At 50.6% G+C, this 17,984-nt stretch overlaps 1 protein-coding gene across 1 annotated transcript in view; it reads right to left on the bottom strand.

The window, feature by feature from the left end:
- Positions 1–17,984, bottom strand: part of Dnah10 (dynein axonemal heavy chain 10) — a 122,020-nt gene that overhangs the window by 60,586 nt on the left and 43,450 nt on the right. Inside the window, exons 26-36 of the mRNA XM_075978710.1 lie at positions 16,948–17,101; positions 15,125–15,358; positions 13,239–13,361; positions 11,486–11,719; positions 10,115–10,338; positions 8,760–9,029; positions 8,479–8,662; positions 6,825–6,959; positions 6,024–6,176; positions 4,260–4,448; positions 1,308–1,454 (exon numbers count right to left, since the gene is read on the bottom strand). Coding sequence (XP_075834825.1) covers positions 1,308–1,454; positions 4,260–4,448; positions 6,024–6,176; positions 6,825–6,959; positions 8,479–8,662; positions 8,760–9,029; positions 10,115–10,338; positions 11,486–11,719; positions 13,239–13,361; positions 15,125–15,358; positions 16,948–17,101 — 2,047 coding nt within the window. The remainder of the gene's footprint in view (positions 1–1,307; positions 1,455–4,259; positions 4,449–6,023; positions 6,177–6,824; positions 6,960–8,478; positions 8,663–8,759; positions 9,030–10,114; positions 10,339–11,485; positions 11,720–13,238; positions 13,362–15,124; positions 15,359–16,947; positions 17,102–17,984) is intronic.

A 17,984-nucleotide genomic window follows, 5' to 3' on the forward strand; every position in this document is an offset into this window, starting at 1 on the left:
AGCAAACGCCCACTACTGAGGTGTATCTCCAGTTAAAATTTTTAAAATTCTGGCCAGGCACAGTGGCACACACCTTTAATCCCAGCACTGAGGAGCAGAGACAATGGATTTCTGTGAAATGGAGGCCAGACTGGTCTATGCAGCAAGTTCAAGGTTAACCTGGACTGCATAATGAGAACTTGTCTCAAAACATTTTTTAATTATGATTTAATATACAAAGTAGAAAGTATTATAAGGCGTAAGCCACTTCCATAAAATATTTTTATGAAAATGAAATATGAACATTTACATAAAATATCAAAGATATTTCTGGAATTTGCCTTTCATTTTTTCCAAGGTTTTATAGAAGATAAAAATCCACAATAAAACCTATAAAATGGAATGTAAAGCGTGGCGGTGACAGCGCACACCTTTAATCCCAGCACTCGGAGGCAGAGACAGGCGGCTCTGAGTCTGAGGCGAGGCCAGCCTGGTGTACAAAGTGAGTTCCTGGACAACCAGGGATACTCAGAGAAACCCTGGATTGAAAAAAATAATTAAAAATGGAATGTAAGATGTCGAGTTTTACATCCAAACAAAAATTAAATGTCCAGCATTATCACTGGTGGGAAATTGTGCAAGAACGTCGCCCTCAGAACACCAGCGATGGATCTGACGGTGAAGTAAGCATCACATGTGACAATTTCTCTCAGTTTCACCATAAAGAGGAAGTCGGTGGGGAGGCGCTGGCTCTGATCAGAGCCCGTGTGTACCTGTGAGACATCTCACTGAGTCCCGTTAGGATGTATGCCCAGTGGGTGGAGCGATGGCTCAGTGATTAAGAGCACTGGCTGTTCTTTCAGAGGATCCAGGTTTAACTCCAACACCCGCATGGCAGCTCACAACCATCTGTAACCCTAGGGCCTCCAAGAGTGCCAGGCATACATGTGGTACATATATGCAGACGTAACACTCCCACACATAAGATAAAGAAATAAAATTTAAAAAATATCCAATCAATCCTCACTAATTGAAGAGGAACTCACATTCCCACTTCAATAGAAGGCTACTCTGCCCCTCTGCCTCCCTGTCCCCCGAAGATGACGGGCTGAAAGTCGCTACAGAAGTACCCTGAATACTGGTACTGCCACGTGGAGTCTGAACTTGATCTGAAGGTAACAAGTCTCCGAAGACAACATCACAGTGAGAAGAGCAAAGCCAAGCCATACAGCCAACGGAGGGACAGCCCCATGTCCTCTACCTCGTCTTCCGCACATGCGTGGAGACTGCACAGAACCACACCCAGCCACAGACGCTGCGCAGCCTACCTCCTGCAGGTCTGCAGAACCTCGCTTCAGCTCCCCAGCCATGACCAGCACCGACTTCAGGGCCCGGAGCCCAAAGTCGTAATGGTGCTGCTTGGACAGCTGCTCCCGGGCCAGCTTATACAGGACTGTCATCTTCTTGGCCAGCGTCTTTTTGACAGAAGGTAGTGAGAACACAAAAATATGAGAGAATAAAGAGACAGAAAGCAGCAGGGTGTCACTGCAAATACAAAGAAACATGGGTGTCCCAGGGACACCGATCTACAGATCTGCAAAGCTCGACTTTAGGGTTCAGAAAACACCAGGATGTGGCTTCTTTTCTAATTAAGGCTCCACAGGGGACTTATTCAAAGGACACCAATGCTAGCCAGGAGGTGCTGTGTGGAAGGTGTGTTCAGGCAGGAGGATCAGGAAGTTCAAGGTCATCCTCAGCTACGTAGAGAGTTCGAGGCTAGTCTGGACTACTGAGACCTTGTCTGAAACACTCGAACACGTTTGCTAAAATCTGACAGCTGTAGTACAAAGCTGGGATCATAACTGCCTTCAGTGACGGCAGATCCCAGCAAGCGGTCACAGCCTGCTCACACGGACGCTCCCAGCTTACTGGACCTCAACTGATCCCACAGGTGCCCCTTGCCCAGTCGCTGTTCCTTTTGTTGGTTTGTTTGGTGCTAAGGATGAACCCTAGTCCTTTACTTCATTTTATTTTGCGATAGAATTTGGCTTTGAATTTATAATCTTCCCACCTCAATTGCCTAAGAAGCGTGGGTTAGAGATCAATATGAGCCACGGTGCTCAGTCTGTCCCACTTCCTGATGACAACTCCCAGGCTACACCAGTCAAGCCCACTGGTGCCCAAGACTGGGAATTTGGATAAAAACAGACACAAGATCTCATCCTGAAAACCCAGAATCCTGGCAGCCTGGGGTGGGGTGGAGAGGGTGTAGTGAGAGCCTTGAAGAGAAGCCAGCTCAGGGCTGGAAAGATGGCTCAGTGGGTAGAAGCACATATTGCTTTTAGAGAGGGCTCAGTTTAGTTCACAGCACTCATGTTGAATGGCTCACAACCACCTGTAACTCCCGGCCCAGGGACTCAGATGCCCTCTTCTGTCCTCTGTGGGAATTGCACCCATACACACAAACTCATAACTGAAAAATAAAATCTTTTTTTTTAATTGAGCTCTATATTTTTCTCTGCTCCCTTCCCTGCCTCTCCCCTCCCCTTCAATCCTCTCCCAAGGTCCCCATGCTTCCAATTTACTCAGGAGATTTTGTCTTTTTCTACTTCCCATATAGATTAGATCTATGTATGTCTCTCTTAGGGTCCTCATTGTTGTCTAGGTTCTCTGGGATTGTGATTTGTGGGCTGGTTTTTTTTTTGCTTTATGTTTAAAAACTACTTATGAGTGAGTACATTGTCTTTCTGAGTCTGGGTTACCTCCCTCAAAATGATGTTTTCTAGCTCCATCCATTTTCCTGCAAAATTCAAGATGTTATTTTTTTCTGCTGTGTAGTACTCCATTGTGTAAATGTACCACATTTTCCTTATCCATTCTTCGATTGAGGGGCGTTTAGGTTGTTTCCAGGTTCTGGCTATGACAAACAATGCTGCTATGAACATAGTTGAGCACATGTCCTTGTGGCACCATTGAACATCCTTTGGATATATACCCAAAAGTTGTATTACTGGGTCTTGAGGAAGATTGTTTCCTAATTTTCTGAGAAATCGCCACAAAGGGGCTGTACCAGCTTGAATTCCTGCCAGCAATGCAGGAGTGTTCCCTTTTCCCCACAACCTCTCCAGCATAAGTTGTCATCAGTGTTTTTGATCTTGGCCATTCTTACAGGTGTAAGATGGAATCTCAGAGTTGCTTTGATTTGCATTTCTCTGATGACTAAGGATGTTGAACATTTCCTTAAATGTCTTTCATCCATTTTAGGTTCTCTTTTTTTTTTTTCCAAGAGCATGCATTGAAGAAAATGGTTGGAGTGTGGCTCAGTGGAGACAGGCCTCTGTTGCATGAGGTGCTGGGTTCCATCTTCAGTATCACATACACAAAAAAGTGTATGTGTGTGTGCACGCACATGTGTGTTGCATGCAAGTATGTAGGCAAATGTGCCCATGGGTGCACGTGCATACAGAGGCCAGAGGAAGAATGAGCTGTCTCCCTCTCTCACCCTTAGCTGTATTGGCTTGACGCAGGATCTCTCACTGAACCAGACGCTCCCTTATTTTGCCTGGGCTGGCTGACCAGGGAGCTCTTGGGATCCACCTGTCTTCTCTTTCCAACACTAGGGTTACAGATATGTGCAGCCATGCTCAGCTGTTTACATGGGTGTTGGGAATTCAAACTCAGATCTTCTTGATTACAGAGCAAGCCCTTTCACCCAGTGAGTCCTCTCCTTAGTCTGTACCTTGTATTTCAAGAGAAGGTCTCTCACTGACCCTGGAGTTGACTGGTGAAGCTGGCTGGCCAGCAAGCTCCAGGGATCTGTCTCCCCAGTACAGCAATGGCAGGGGTGTAGCACCACACCTGGCTTTTATGTGGGTCTGAGGACTCGAACTCAGGTCCTCATGCTCCAGGTAGGCACTGTACTGACTCAGCCTTCTCTCTCGACCCCTGGTGTGGTTTTTAAAGGCTGACGAGAGAGCATGTATCTTGGTGGCAAAAAGTTTGGTTTGTGCTCTGACTATGGTGATGGTCACTCCATTGCTACACATAGACAGGAAGAACATGAACCCTGGTGATGTCTGAACACGGCGTGTGCCTGGGCACCTCACAGGCTGACAAAGACTGCAGCTTGTGCCTAAGATGCCACTCCTGGGGAGGGATACATGGGAGACCTGTGGATGCTGTCCCAATCTCCCTAGCATTAGCACACGACCAAATTAAACCACAGCTTCAGAGAGGGTGGGGGAGGAGCAGAGACAGGGCTAGCCATCGGTGCAGCTCACCTTGGCCCACAGGAAGCCCTCCGAGAAGAGCATGATCTCACAGATCTGCTGCAGGTCGGGCACGATGACCACCACAGGCCTGAACAGTGCTTTCACGGACTCGGGCAGCTCTGTGCGGCCCGCATAGCCGGGGTTCATGGTGATAAAGATGCCCATCCGAGAGTCGAGGGAGATCTCCTGCCCTTCGAACTGGGTGACAGGAGAGGAAGGAGTGGGTGATGTCGTCACCAGTTCACTCAGGGAGGGGAAGCTGGGGCCACAGGTGCATCCCCAAGGGAGATGGTGATGTGGGCAATATGGGTTCTCTGGACTGACAAAGAATCCTCTGACACCTCTGGGAAGCCAGGTGTACTGTCCAGTTAGGTATAGTGCCTGTCAAGGTGCGGTCAGGTGTGTCCAGGTGTGGTTGGGTGTGGTCAGGTGTGGTCGGGTGTGGTCAGATGTGGTCAGGTGTGGTCGGGTATGGTCAGGTATGGTCAGGTATGGTCAGGCATGTCCAGGTGTGGTCATATGTGGTCAGGTGTGGTCAGATGTGGTCAGATATGGTCAGATGATGAGGTCAGATGGTGTGGTCAGGTGTGGTCGGGTGTGTCCAGATGTGGTCAGGTGTAGTCAGGTGTGGTCGGGTATGGTCAGGTATGGTCAGGTGTGTCCAGATGTGGTCAGATGTAGTCTGGTGTGGTCAGGTGTAGTCAGGTGTAGTCATATGTGGTCAGGTGTAGTCAGGTGTGGCGGGTGTGGTCAGGTATGGTCAGGTGTAGTCAGGTGTGGTCAGGTGTGATCAGGTGTGGTCAGGTGTAGTCAGGTGTGGTCAGGTGTAGTCAGATGTGGTCAGGTATAGTCAGGTGTGGTCAGGTATAGTCAGGTGTGGTCAGATGTGGTCAGGTGGTGGTCACGTGTGTCCAAGTGTGTCCAGATGTGGTCAAGTGTAGTCAGGTGTAGTCAGGTGTGGTCAGGTACAGTCAGGTGTGGTCAGGTGTGGTCAGGTGTAGTCAGATGTGGTCAGGTGTAGTCAGGTGTGGTCAGGTGTGATCAGGTGTGGTCAGGTGTAGTCAGGTGTGGTCAGGTGTAGTCAGATGTGGTCAGGTGTAGTCAGGTGTGGTCAGGTGTGGTCAGATGTGGTCAGGTGGTGGTCACGTGTGTCCAAGTGTGTCCAGATGTGGTCAAGTGTAGTCAGGTGTAGTCAGGTGTGGTCAGGTGTAGTCAGGTGTAGTCAAGTATGGTCAGGTGTGATGCCTGGTAAGGTGTGGTCAAATATGATATCTGGCCTGGCTTAATGTCTGTCTGGGCATAATATCTGGTAAGCTGTGTAATCCAGTGAAATCTCATGTCTGGCCAGGTTTGATCAGGTTTGGTGTCTGGCCAGGTGTGGTAGGTAATTCTCATTGCCAAGCTCAGTGGCTTTAGGATCGCTTAGGTATACCTCTGGCTGCTTTTGTGAGAATTAACAGATGGAGGGAGACCTACCCTGAATGTGAGGGACACCATCCTTGAGATAAGGTGCCTGGATAAATTTAAATGGGGGGAAGAGAACGCTAGACAACACAGGGATGTCCCTCTCTCTGCTTTGGTGCCACAGGGGTGGGAGCAACCCCGGCCTGCTCTCCCCACTATGATGGACCAAGCCTTCTGAAACCGTGAGCCAAAACCATTGCTTCCCTCACACTTAAAGTGTCTGATCGCAGTAGCACAAGAGTAACTAATGTCTGACAATGGCCCCACCCAAGATGCCATCCTGGGGAGAGATGCAGATGCTCCCCTCACCTGGAATGTGGTCAGCTGGTGGATCAGCGCATTGCGGATTGTCTGGATTTGAGATGAGATGACAGACAGCACCGAGGCATCAATCCGGTTGAACTCATCAAAGCAGCCCCATGCGCCACACTGGGCGAGGCCAGAGAAGATCTTCCCGACAGCCTAGGGAATCCGTTAGAACCGTCAGGGCCTGTTCCTCCTGGCCTTCCATATTAAACAACTTGCTGAGCGGCTGGGTGAAGCGCTGGCACAAGGCCCGTGGTAGACCAGCTCCCACTCGGGCTAGACAGTCAAGACTGTGCATTTGTACAAACTCCAGATTGCCAGCTGCTAAAATGCTGGGCGATCTAGCCACAGTGGGTCCACAGTCCCAAAGCTGACCAGTTCCTCTAGAACTCAGAGTGCAGTACTGGAGTTAGCTGCTGCCCTCGTCCCTCTCTATGGCCCCTTATTCATCCATGCTGTCTCCCTGAGCCCAGCAGCCTAGAGTTCAGGACTCTTGCCCTGTGGCTGAGCAAAATGTGTGTGTGTGTGGTTTTTTGAGACAGGGTTTCTCTATAGCTTTGGAACCTATCCTGGAATTAAATCTAGTAGACCAGGCTGGCCTCAAACTCACAGAAATCCACCTGCCTCTGCCTCCCGAGTACTGGGATTAAAGGCGTGTGCCACCACCGCCCAGCGGAGCAGAAGGTTTTACTCTAACATCCTCCCAGCTATCACTTGTCATTTCAGAAGACACGTGACACACTTCCCAACCACGCCCACACTAGGAGCTCCCTGCAGAGGTACTGAAAGGCAGCAAGGCCTTACTTTGTAATCCATGCCTTCACCACAGTTGGTCACAACACACAGCAGGCCCAGGGCTTTGGCAAGGTCCTTGGTGGTCTCTGTCTTGCCGGTTCCTGCGGGGCCAGCAGGGGCACCTCCCAGATACATGGACAGCGCCTGTGAGCAGCCAAATGCAAAACACACATGTTCTGGTTCAGAGAAAGGGCATTGCTACCACAAAACACACGTGTTCTGGTTCAGAGAAAGGGCACGGCTACCACAAAACACACGTGTTCTGGTTCAGAGAAAGGGCACTGTTACTGCAAAACACACGTGTTCTGGTTCAGAGAAAGGGCACTGTTACTGCAAAACACACGTGTTCTGGTTCAGAGAAAGGGCACGGTTACTGCAAAACACACGTGTTCTGGTTCAGAGAAAGGGCACGGTTACTGCAAAACACACGTGTTCTGGTTCAGAGAAAGGGCACTCCTACCAGGGTCATCTCTGGGACACAGACATGGGCATTGCAATGCTCAGGTCCATGTGTTGGCCTGGCTGTGCAGGGAGTTCTCCAGATTGCTGGTTAGATATTGTTTCTGGGTGTGTCTGTGAGAGTGTCTCAGAGACTGACACTTTATAGTGAGCCAGGTTAGGCAGATGGTCATCCCCAGGGTGGGCAGTGGCATTTAGCCCTGCCCCACGAGAACTAGATGAGACCGAAGGAAGGGAAGATATTGTCTCCACTTTGACTGCAATAATAACCTTATACTCTGACATTCCCCAGGGACTTCAGACCCAAATGAGAGAGGGTAGCTCGGGTCCTCAGTCCCATCTGTCCTGTTGGGTAACAGTTGGCTAGGACACAAACTTGCCTCTGTGATCAATGTCAAAAAATGCTTAGACTTGTGGTCTCCCATTGATCCTGTCCCTAACTCACAGATAAGCTTATACGTCCATGCTTTGAAATAGGTAGCCCAGGTTAGCATACAACCTGCTACATAGGTGGGAATGGCCTTGAATGCCTGATCCTCCTGCCCCCACCTCCAAGCGTGCTGCTATGCATGGCTTAAGTTCACACTTCTTTCTAGGACAACAAAGGGCTTCTTGGCTCACAGTCCGGGGGTACCATAGGCTTCACACTTCCATTCTCCTGTGTACCCCCAGGTGCAGCAGAGTGATGGGGAGACCAGAGCAGGAGTGAGCTGCACATGGCGTGGATTTGGGTCTCAGCTCTGAGCTGAGTGGTGAGGTAAGGGACCCGACACACATGGGTGCTTCATGCAGACTTGGGTATAACCATGGCTGAGCACTTGCTTAGCGTGAACAAGGTCCTAGGTTCTATTCTCGGTGCCACAAACAAAAGAATCTGCCAGATGCTAACACACTGGCCCCATCCTGAGGGGAGGCATGGCTTCCTCCTCCTCCACTTGCCTTCTTACAGTACAATACAGCTTATCTTCTGCATCCTATATATTTCTGCAACTTTCTATTACCCTCTGCCTCCACCCCCACTGCTAGGGACTGCTGTGTGGGGGTCTAAGCTATGGGGTGGAACCAGCATCCCAGGGAAGAGGCCCTCGGGCTGTACAGTCCCATTAGTGACAATCATATTAAAAAAAGGAAGATGCCTCCTAGAGCTCAGAGCCAAGGCTCCATCTAGGTCCACCAATAAGCTATGTCTGAGGGCAAGCATCACCTGCGTGAGCGTCAGGTAGATGCGGTCTGTGAGGGGCGTGATGACCAGCCTTCCGTTCAGGCCCATGTACTCATAGCCGTAGCCAAAGGTCCCTGTGCACTGACGGATGTTGAGCTCATCCGGCTCGCGGTCCCAGTAAAAGCGCAGCTGGCTTTCCCACTCAAACTCCCGGGCCTCCAGGATGCTGGATCAGGAAGGGAAGAGAAGGAAGGGACCATAGCTGGGCAGACCACAGAAGGACAGAACAGTAAAACGCCCCAGAATCCCAGGGAGGTAGCCACCTGCCCCGGATGAAGGAATCCACAATGTCCCGGGCATGGACATCGATGATGAGGACTGTGTTGTATTTCTTCCTGTCGTTTTTGCTCAGCTCCATGGTGATCCGTGTGACCAGGTCGTCAATCTGCCGGTGCATCTTCTTGCCGTAGTTCTTCATAGCCTGCTTGTCCCCTTGCTTGACTTTATTGAAGACGTCCTCCACTTCCCAAGTCCACCACACCTGACTGGCGGCCAGCACCACCATGCCTTGGTACAGCAGCATCCAGTCCACCCTACAGGGCGAGCACACTGTCAAAGGCTTGGCAGAGCCCGGGTCCCACAAGAGGCTGGATGGGAAGTCAGTTGCACTTCCAGGAGCTTAGATGTCTGAGCTGGAGCAGGAGGCGTGGAGGCCAGGAAAGTTCCAGGGCTAGACCATGAACTGACCAGGACAGAGATTCCCCTCCCTAACCTCATAGGCTCCCAACTACATAGCAACCCGTCCATCATAGGGCCAGGGGCATGGCTCGGCGGTAGAGTCCTGGCTGAGAAGTCACCACCAAGGGGCTGGAGGTGTAGCTACACAGTAAGGCACCTGCCTGCTGGGATCCTGTTTGTCTCCCAGTGACAGAGTCTACAAAGGATCCTGGCAGTGCCTCTCCTGACCGCTAAGCACCATTCTCACGGTGAAGTCTGCTCAGAAGCCCAAGGGCTAGGGATGGCACAACATCTGGTGCAGGCCCCGAGTGGCCGGTGCCCAGGAATGGGGTGGGGGTGGGTGCTGGGAATTTGTATTCAGTTATTCATTCCTACAACGCTGGGAATGGAGCCCACAGCCTCGTGTATTCAAAGCAAGCATTCTGCCACTGGGAGGTTCTAAACAGATGCTCTTCCACTGAGTCACACCCCAGCCCCTCACTGGGGGATTCTAGGCAGGTGCTCTACCACTGAGCCACACCCCAGCCCCTCACTGGGGGATTCTAGGCAGGTGCTCTACCACTGAGCCACACCCCAGTCCCTCACTGGGGATTCTAGGCAGGGGCTCTACCACTGAGCCACACCCCCAGCTCCTTACTGGGTGATTCTAGGCAAGGACTCTGCCATTGAGACACCCCCAGCCCCTCACTGGGGGATTCTAGACAGGAACTCTACTGTAGAGCCACACTCCCAGCCCAAGTTGAATTTGTAACAAGCGCCCAACCTGCTGCCTTGCTCACCTAGGAAGTACTATCCAGAACCATCATCTGAAACAGTTTTCATCAGCTGGGTTGCCATGGCAAGAAAAGACTTACTGCAGCAGCCTGCCTGTCTTAAACTCTTAAGTCACCCTGCGCTCGGTGGCGGGATGTAGCTGCTCACCCTCACACAGCCACATCACCTGCTTCTGTCCTCACAGTATCTGAAGATGGCTTCCTTGGTGATGAGCCTGTTGGTCCTTCTCATTTCATTTAGCACGGCGGTCATCCAGTCTTCCACACGGCCCTCAGCCCGGATGATCTTGCGAAAGTTCATGACTTCTCCCTCTGCCGAGATCATGGCCGACACAAGCTTCTCCCCGCTGTCTCCATCGTGGAAGCGCAGCATGGCTATGTTGTCGTACATCTGCAGGCAGCAGGAGAAGCAGGTGGGGATGCTGGTGGGACGCCCACCCTCCATGGTGGCCATGACACTCTCGGGATGACAGGCTACTTCCTCAGCGTTGTGCAAATCAAAGGTGGATTTTCCGAAAGAAGGAAAACCTCTGAGGAATCATGGGATCTAGTGTGAACACGGGGACAAAGTGGTCCAGACACACACAGCGGAGTGAGGAGTTGAACCTGAGGTGGAACTGGGGGCTTAGAGACATGAAATGTGACCAGGTAACTCAGGGCCACTTGCCCTGCTTCCTGAAGCCTTAAGGAAACACCTTAAAGGTGAAGCTGGGAGTGTACCACAGTTGACAGGAGCCACATGTCATGGTTACAAACACTCGAGCAAAAGAAAAGTCCAGAACCTGAGTCCTTAGGGCTCCTGCGGAATAGGGAAGAGATGAGGAGTGGCCAAGTATAAAGAGTAAAACGGGGAGAACTCCCAGGAGAAACAGGAAGCAGGGATGGGGGCAGATCTGGTATCCTTTCTCTACAGCAGTAATGGCTTGTTTAGAAATGGAGAATTTGCCCGGTGGTGGTGGCTCACACCTTTAATCACAGCACTCGGGAGGCAGAGACAGGCAGATCTCTGTGAGTCTGAGGCCAGCCTGGTCTACATAATTAGTTCCAGGATAGCTAGGGCTACACAGAGAAACCTTGTCTTGAGAAACAGAAAGAAAGAGAGAGAGAGAGAGAGAGAGAGAGAGAGAGAGAGAGAGAAAGAGGGAGAGAGGGAGGGAGGAGGGAGGGAGGGAGGGAGGAGGAGGGAAGGAGGGAGGGAGGGAGGGAGGGAGGAGGGAGAGAGGGAGGAAATAGCTAGGCATGGGTGCAACTGGGAGGCTGCGGCATGAGGACGGCCACTATAGGCCAGCCTGGGCTACATACCTCTGAAAAGAAGAAAGGGAGGAATGAAGGGAGGGAAGGGAAAGGGAAGGAAAGAGCCTACCTCTTGAGAAGAAAAACATCCCCTTTTTTAAAAAGGGATGTTTTAACTGAGCGTGGCTGCTGGCCCTGATGCTAAACCCTGACCCTTGATCAAGAGTCCTGACTTCAGTCATATGCCCCGACCTGCCCCAGGGCCCCAACGCTCACAGTGGGCCTGGCCCTGAAGGAGCCCTGACCTTGATCATGTGCTCCTGCACACACAGGGGGTCACTGTTGCCCAGGATGCTGAGCAGCTCATCGTCTGAGATGAAGAAGAACCTGGGGAAGGCATTCCTCTTGGAGTCCAGGTAGTCGTTCAGGCTCTTCTGGCATTTCTCCAGGCCATCACTGATGTTCTGCAGGTCATGAAGGCGGTTTGGGGCCTCACAGCATCGCTTGATCACCGGGTCTTTCAGAGTCTCCCCCATGATCTGGAGAAGGCCAGGGATACAGCTGAGTGTCACACAAGGTGGCAGAAATGCTGTCCCTACAGTCCCCAGAAGGCACAGATCAGGACACAAAAGGACCAGCAGGCAGGCAGACCACAGCCTCGGGGAGCCCCACATGAAGCCGTGAAGCTCTGGGCAAGTGTCTCCTGCCAGCATCTCAAACTCATTTCTAGTGTGTCTTCCTGTTAGGAGGCCAGCTGCACACAGTAGGGATTGTGTGTGTCTAGTCATGCAGTACCCCATCCCTTGCAACAGTGCTGCACACAGTAGGGATCATGTGTGCCTGGTCATGCAGTACCCCACCCCCTGCAATAGTACTGCACACAGTAGGGATTATGTGTGTCTTGACATGCAGTACCCCACCCCCTGCAATTGTACTGCACACAGTAGGGATCATGTATATCTAGTCATGCAGTACCCCACCCCCTGCAACAGTGCTGCACACAGTAGGGATCATGTGTGTCTAGTCATGCAGTACCCCACCCCCTAAACAGTGCTGCACACAGTAGGTATTCAACCAGGGCTTAAGAAATGAGTGGAGTTGAGCATAGTGCCATACGTCTTTAATAACAGCACTTGGGAGGCAGAGGCAGGAGGATCTCTGTGAGTTCAAGGCTAGTATGGTCTACAGAGGGAGTTCCAGGACAGCCAGGGATACACAGAGAAAAATAAAAACAAAAACAAGGAAGAGGAAGAAATAGAGAGAGGGGGAGAAGGAGAGAGAGAAAGAAAAAGAAATGAGCGGAGACAGCAAGAGTTAGGAGCCATTTGCACACATGGGATATTCATTACAGTGGTCTTCCGTGCCACAAGGAAGGTCAGGGTAGTGGGGAGAACAGAAAGAAATTGTCTAAAAGTCCAACAGTAAAGGAACAGGCAAAAACTTAGTTGTTTATTCACTGATATGCATAAAAGAGAGCTTGCAAGATGGCTCAGCTTGCAGAGGCTCACCACCAAGCCTGAGGCCCTGAGTTCAATCCCCAGGCCCCACATGGTGGAAGGGGAGAACGGACCCCCACAGGTTGCCTTCTCACTTCACACGTGGCCTTGGCATGTGTGATGCGTGGGGTAGGTGCATGTGTACACACATACACTAAATTTAACTTTTAAAATATAAAGAAATACGTCAAAGATAATGAACTGAGGTTATATTGTTGGATGTGGTCCTATTGCAGCCTGCCTTTGGATTTACCTATATCTGTGTGTTTATATAGGATAAGAAATCCAGAGAGACATGGTCAACTGTTATGTAGGTCAATAAGCGGGAAATTTCCTAAGTAAATTAGTCACATAAGGAATGGCCAAGAGGTTCAGAAGACCCAACCTTAGGAACAAGTTTACATAGACACAACAGTGTGTGGGGACGCCGTCCTCTCTCACACTCACGGGGACGCCGTCCTCTCTCACGCTCACGGGGACGCCGTCCTCTCTCACACTCATGGGGACGCCATCCTCTCTCACACTCATGGGGATGCCGTCCTCTCTCACGCTGGTCACTTACCCTTTTAAATATCCTGTCGATGTTGTCAAACTTCTTGGCCTCCTCTGGCAGCTGGGACCGTATGTCCCCGCCAATGAAGATGCTCTCCAGGTACATCCACTTCCTCTGAACCAGCATCCAGATCTGAAAACGCACCATGTCAACATCACAGGGTGAAGAGGCACCCCAGGGACACAGGCAAAATCCCCCCAACCCACAACTTATTCAAGTAGGTTCAGTCAGTGCAAGGATTGGCAGACCAAGTGGCGCCGTGGGACATGGCCACCACCCCCTCTACCCCAAGTGCCCAGTTCTCTGGATTTCACTTTTGCTTTCTGGAGTTTTGGCCGACAGGAGTCCAAAACTATAGTGGTTCAAGCAGGTGTGCAGAGAGAGAGCACGCTCGTGCAGCTCTTAGACACGCTGTCACAAGCGTTCTGTGCATGAGCAGTCACGTGCTCCACCTCTAGGCAGCTGGACTTGTAAATCATACTTTGCTATAGGTATATGTGCACTGGGAAGCAGTCGTACAAGGTCGGGTACTATCTGGGTTCTGGGCATTGTCAGGACATCTCGGAACAGATCCCTGGAGAGTTGGGATTACCATGCAGGAATGCAGCATTTTAGAGGACATGCCTCTACTCAAAGCAAAATAACGCCCCCCACATGCCAGTCCTGGACAGGAAGGATGTGAAACTCGGAGACCTGCGATTCACAATGACCAGTGCACATGTCTGTGTTCACAAGAAGCTGCGTGCCACCTACTCAGCCATTCTGTTTCCAGATACAGACACCATCAGGGACAATAGAGGCCCAGAGAGTGCATCCAGGAACTCTGCCGGTGGGCGTTTCTACAACACCCAGGGGACAGGAACAAGACAGACAGCCATCAGGTGAACCAAAAGTGGTACAGCCATGGACAGATTAGTGTTTGGACAGGTGCTACCATGTAGATGAGCCTTGTGTGTGATTTCACACATGTGAGACAAACAGATTAGATATGGAGATAGAAAACAGATGTGTGGTTAGGGGACCTGGGGAAGCAGGAGCTGGGAAGTGACTGGGAGTTTTTCTTTTATGGTGCTGCGAAAATTTGGGGACCAAACATACTTGCCTATGAAAAATTCAGCCACCCAAAAATAGTGGAATGAGCCCGATTGATCTGATTTATTTACAGAGGCCTGGTCCAGCATGGCCCACACAGGCCTGACCCACCACCCAGTATGTCAGGCCAGGTGTGGAGAGTACAAAGACAGATGACACACTGAGCAAGAATAGGGAGAAGCTGGCGGTGGTGGTGCACGCCTTTAATCCCAGCACTTGGGAGACAGAGACAGGTGGATCTCTGTGAGTTCAAGACCAGCCTGGTCTACAAGAGCAAGGTCCAAGATAAGCTCCAAAGCTACAGAGAAACCCTGTCTCAAAAAACCAAAAGAAGAAAAAGAAGAAGAAGAGGAGGAGGAGGAGGAAGAAGAGGAGGAGGAAGAGGAGGAGGAGGAGGAGGAGGAGGAGGAGGAGGAGGAGGAGGAGGAGGAGGAAGAAAAACTTCAGGTGGTATAACCCAAAGGAAAACTGAATTATGTGAAGAGAGCCACCTAGCCCATAATAGTCAAATCTGAAAAGGACTTTAATATAGATATGTATACAGTATCAATGTTTAGCACATTGATAGTGAAAACATTCATACAACAAGAACAGGAGGTTTGGAAACAGAACAGGGACACGTTAAAAGGCCAAGTAGGAATCTTAGAAATTAAAAGTGCGTTCCCTGAAATCAGAACTCATCAACATCTCCATCGATGCACTTCCCCCACCAGCTAAATCAAGAGCCGGGAAACAGCCGCTCGTTTCTAAGCACAGGTGTTCCCCATATAAAATTCCTACACTTCCCTCTGCTTGGCTCTCACCTCGATGACCTCCCCTATCAGAGACAGTGTCTTCTCCCACTTGTGGACGGTCTGCAGGAAAGGCCCCACGAATCTGCTCCCGGAGATGCTCTGCAAGTTGACCGTGTTGTCGTCCAAGCACTGGATGACGTCGTCCACGGACCCTAAGATGTAGCCTCGCTCCTGCGTGCCTTTGTAGTACTTGACCACGGTGAACTTCATGTTCTCCCAGGTGTCTAGGATCTCCTTCACGGCCTGGTTGGGACACAAACAGTGGTTGGTCCCACAGACGGAAAGAGCACGGAGCTCCTGAGCCAGGAGCTTCCTTCCCTGATGTGTCCTTGGTCAGCGACTCAACCCAGAGTCCCAGCTCCATCATCCGAGAGATGGAGATTCTCCTCAGCAACAGTGTCCCTGACTATCAGGCGTGTACTCTGCCAGAGAAGCGTGTTATATGTAGGATCTCATCTAACCCCACCCCAAAATCAGATTGTTATCCAGAGATAGGTTTAGAAGGGCCACACGTGCAGCCGAGTGCCAGAACCGAGGTCCCAACTGTGCAGCTCCCTATGTAACAAGGGGGTCTTGCTCACCCACTGCTGAGCAAGAAAGTGCCAGGACAAAATTCTAGGCTTCTATGATTCCAGGCTCTGAGGAAATCCGCAATGATATGTGCTCTGTGTATGTCTATATGTAGATGTTTATAAGTATGTGTGGCCGGGTGGTGGTAGCGCACGCCTTTAATCCCAGCACTCGGGAGGCAGAGACAGGCGGATCTCTGTGAGTTCGAGGCCAGCCTGGTCTACAAGAGCTAGTTCCAGGACAGGAACCAAAAGCTACGGAGAAACCCTGTCTCAAAAAATCAAAATAAAATAAAATAAAATAAAAAATATATATATAAGTATGTGTGGTTTGATCTCTAGTGGGACAGGACTCTCTGGGCATGCCTTTGAGGTATTATCTTAATTAGGTTAAGTTTAAAAACAAAAAAGACACTCCCACTGTGGGTGGTGCCATTCCCTAGACTAAACAGAATAAAAAGGAGAAACTGAACTGGGCACCGGCATCCATCTCTCTGCTTCCTGACTGTGGCTGCAGTGTGACCAGCTGCCTCACGCTCCTGTCGCCATGCCTTCCCCGCCGTGATGGACGGTGCCCTCAAACTGCGAGCCACAGTTAAACCCTTCCTTCCTTAGGTTGCTATTGGTGGGGTATTTTTTCCACAGCTGTGAGACATGTACTTAAGACAGCATCTATACATGGTATGTGCATGTATTTGTTTATAGTGTATGAGTGTGAATACATGTATTGATTGTATGTACGACTACATGTGTTTGTGCATATGTGTGAATGTATCATGTGTCATGTGTCTACACATCTTTTAGCGTTCTGTTAGAACCAGTTGTGCGAAATGGGCTCACATGGCATCTTCCTGCGCTCACTTTGACCCTGTGCATGCATCTTCAGCAGGGTGCAGCATTCAGTAGGATGACAGCAATGGCTGCCCTCAGTGTCCAGGCTGTGAGTGATTTGATATTTTTAGTTGTTTTCCACAGGGTGCCCAATTGTTCACCCGTGAATAGAATGTGAAACTGTAATCAAGGACATCAAAAAAAAGTAAACTGAGGCAGAGGTTCTACTTCCTTAGACACTAGAGACAGAGTGTTTCCTGCTAAGAGAAAAGACAGCCTTTGCCGGAGCCTTCCTGTGATCCCAGCACTCAGGAAGCTGAGGCAGGAAGATCATGAGTTCAAAGCCAGCCTCATCTACATGGTAAAACCCCATCTCAATGAACCTTCGGAGGCAGAGCCGCAGCACCGAGACCCACGGCTCCCCTTCCCTACCTTCTCAATGGCCACCTCCTTGACAGCCGCTGTGACAATCTCATTGAGCACTTCCGTGTGGCTGTGCAGCTCCATGGCGAACATGTTCTCCAGCGTGAAGGTCTCTGTCATCTCGAAGAACACACCTGTTTTCTCCATGAGTTCTTTCCAATGTCTGGAAGGATGTAGAGCCATTAGCAAACACCACCCCAGCAAACCCAGAGCCGGCTTAACCGTTCCCCCTGACGGCAGAGGAGGAGGCCCCACGGGAGAACCTCCACAGGGTCATGGAACACCCTGAGATTATACTGCCGCGGTCTTCCAAATCTTCCTCTCTGCCACCAGGGTCAAAACCAGGAAACACCGCAGCTCAGAAAATGAGTGGCCTCTAGTTTTTGGAAACTGGCTTCTGCCCGAGGGAGAACCCTTTTCAGTCATGGAACCCAAGTGTGTTGGGACGTATTACTTTAGCACTGACTCCGCTGAGTAGTGGGGTCACGAGGTGACCCCAGGCGCAGCTCCTGGTTCCAGGAAACTCATCCCCAGCTTGGATAGATGGTCAAGAGACAATGAACGGGATCTACAGTTTAAACACTGTCTTATGTTGACAAGTAGACGTGTTCTGAGAAACACGCCATCAGGCGATCTGCTTGGCTTTGTGTGAACTCCCCAGTGTGAATCACACAAGCCCACACGTCCAAGCCTATGACACATCTGGTCACATGGTATGGTGTACCATCTACTACTGACCAGAACACTGGTGCCCACTGCTGTGTGACTTAGCTACAAACCAGCTGTTTTGTTTGCTTGTTTTATACAGAGCTGGGGATGGGACTCTTGGCCCCAGACGATCTAGGCAATTGCTCTACCACTGAGCCACACACCCCAGCTTGTACGTACTAACTGTCCTGAATGCTGGGTGGGCAGGGGTTAACAGTGCAGGCCCATGGGAGACTGGAATAGGGAGTTTGAGGTCAGCCTGGGCTATATCCTAAGACGTTGGCTCAAAAAAGAAGAAGAAGAAAAAAGAAAGAAAGTGGGAGGGATCCCTGGTATCA

The sequence above is a fragment of the Microtus pennsylvanicus genome, chromosome 1 (genome assembly GCF_037038515.1).
Source record: "Microtus pennsylvanicus isolate mMicPen1 chromosome 1, mMicPen1.hap1, whole genome shotgun sequence".
NCBI classification, from domain to species: Eukaryota; Metazoa; Chordata; class Mammalia; order Rodentia; family Cricetidae; genus Microtus; species Microtus pennsylvanicus.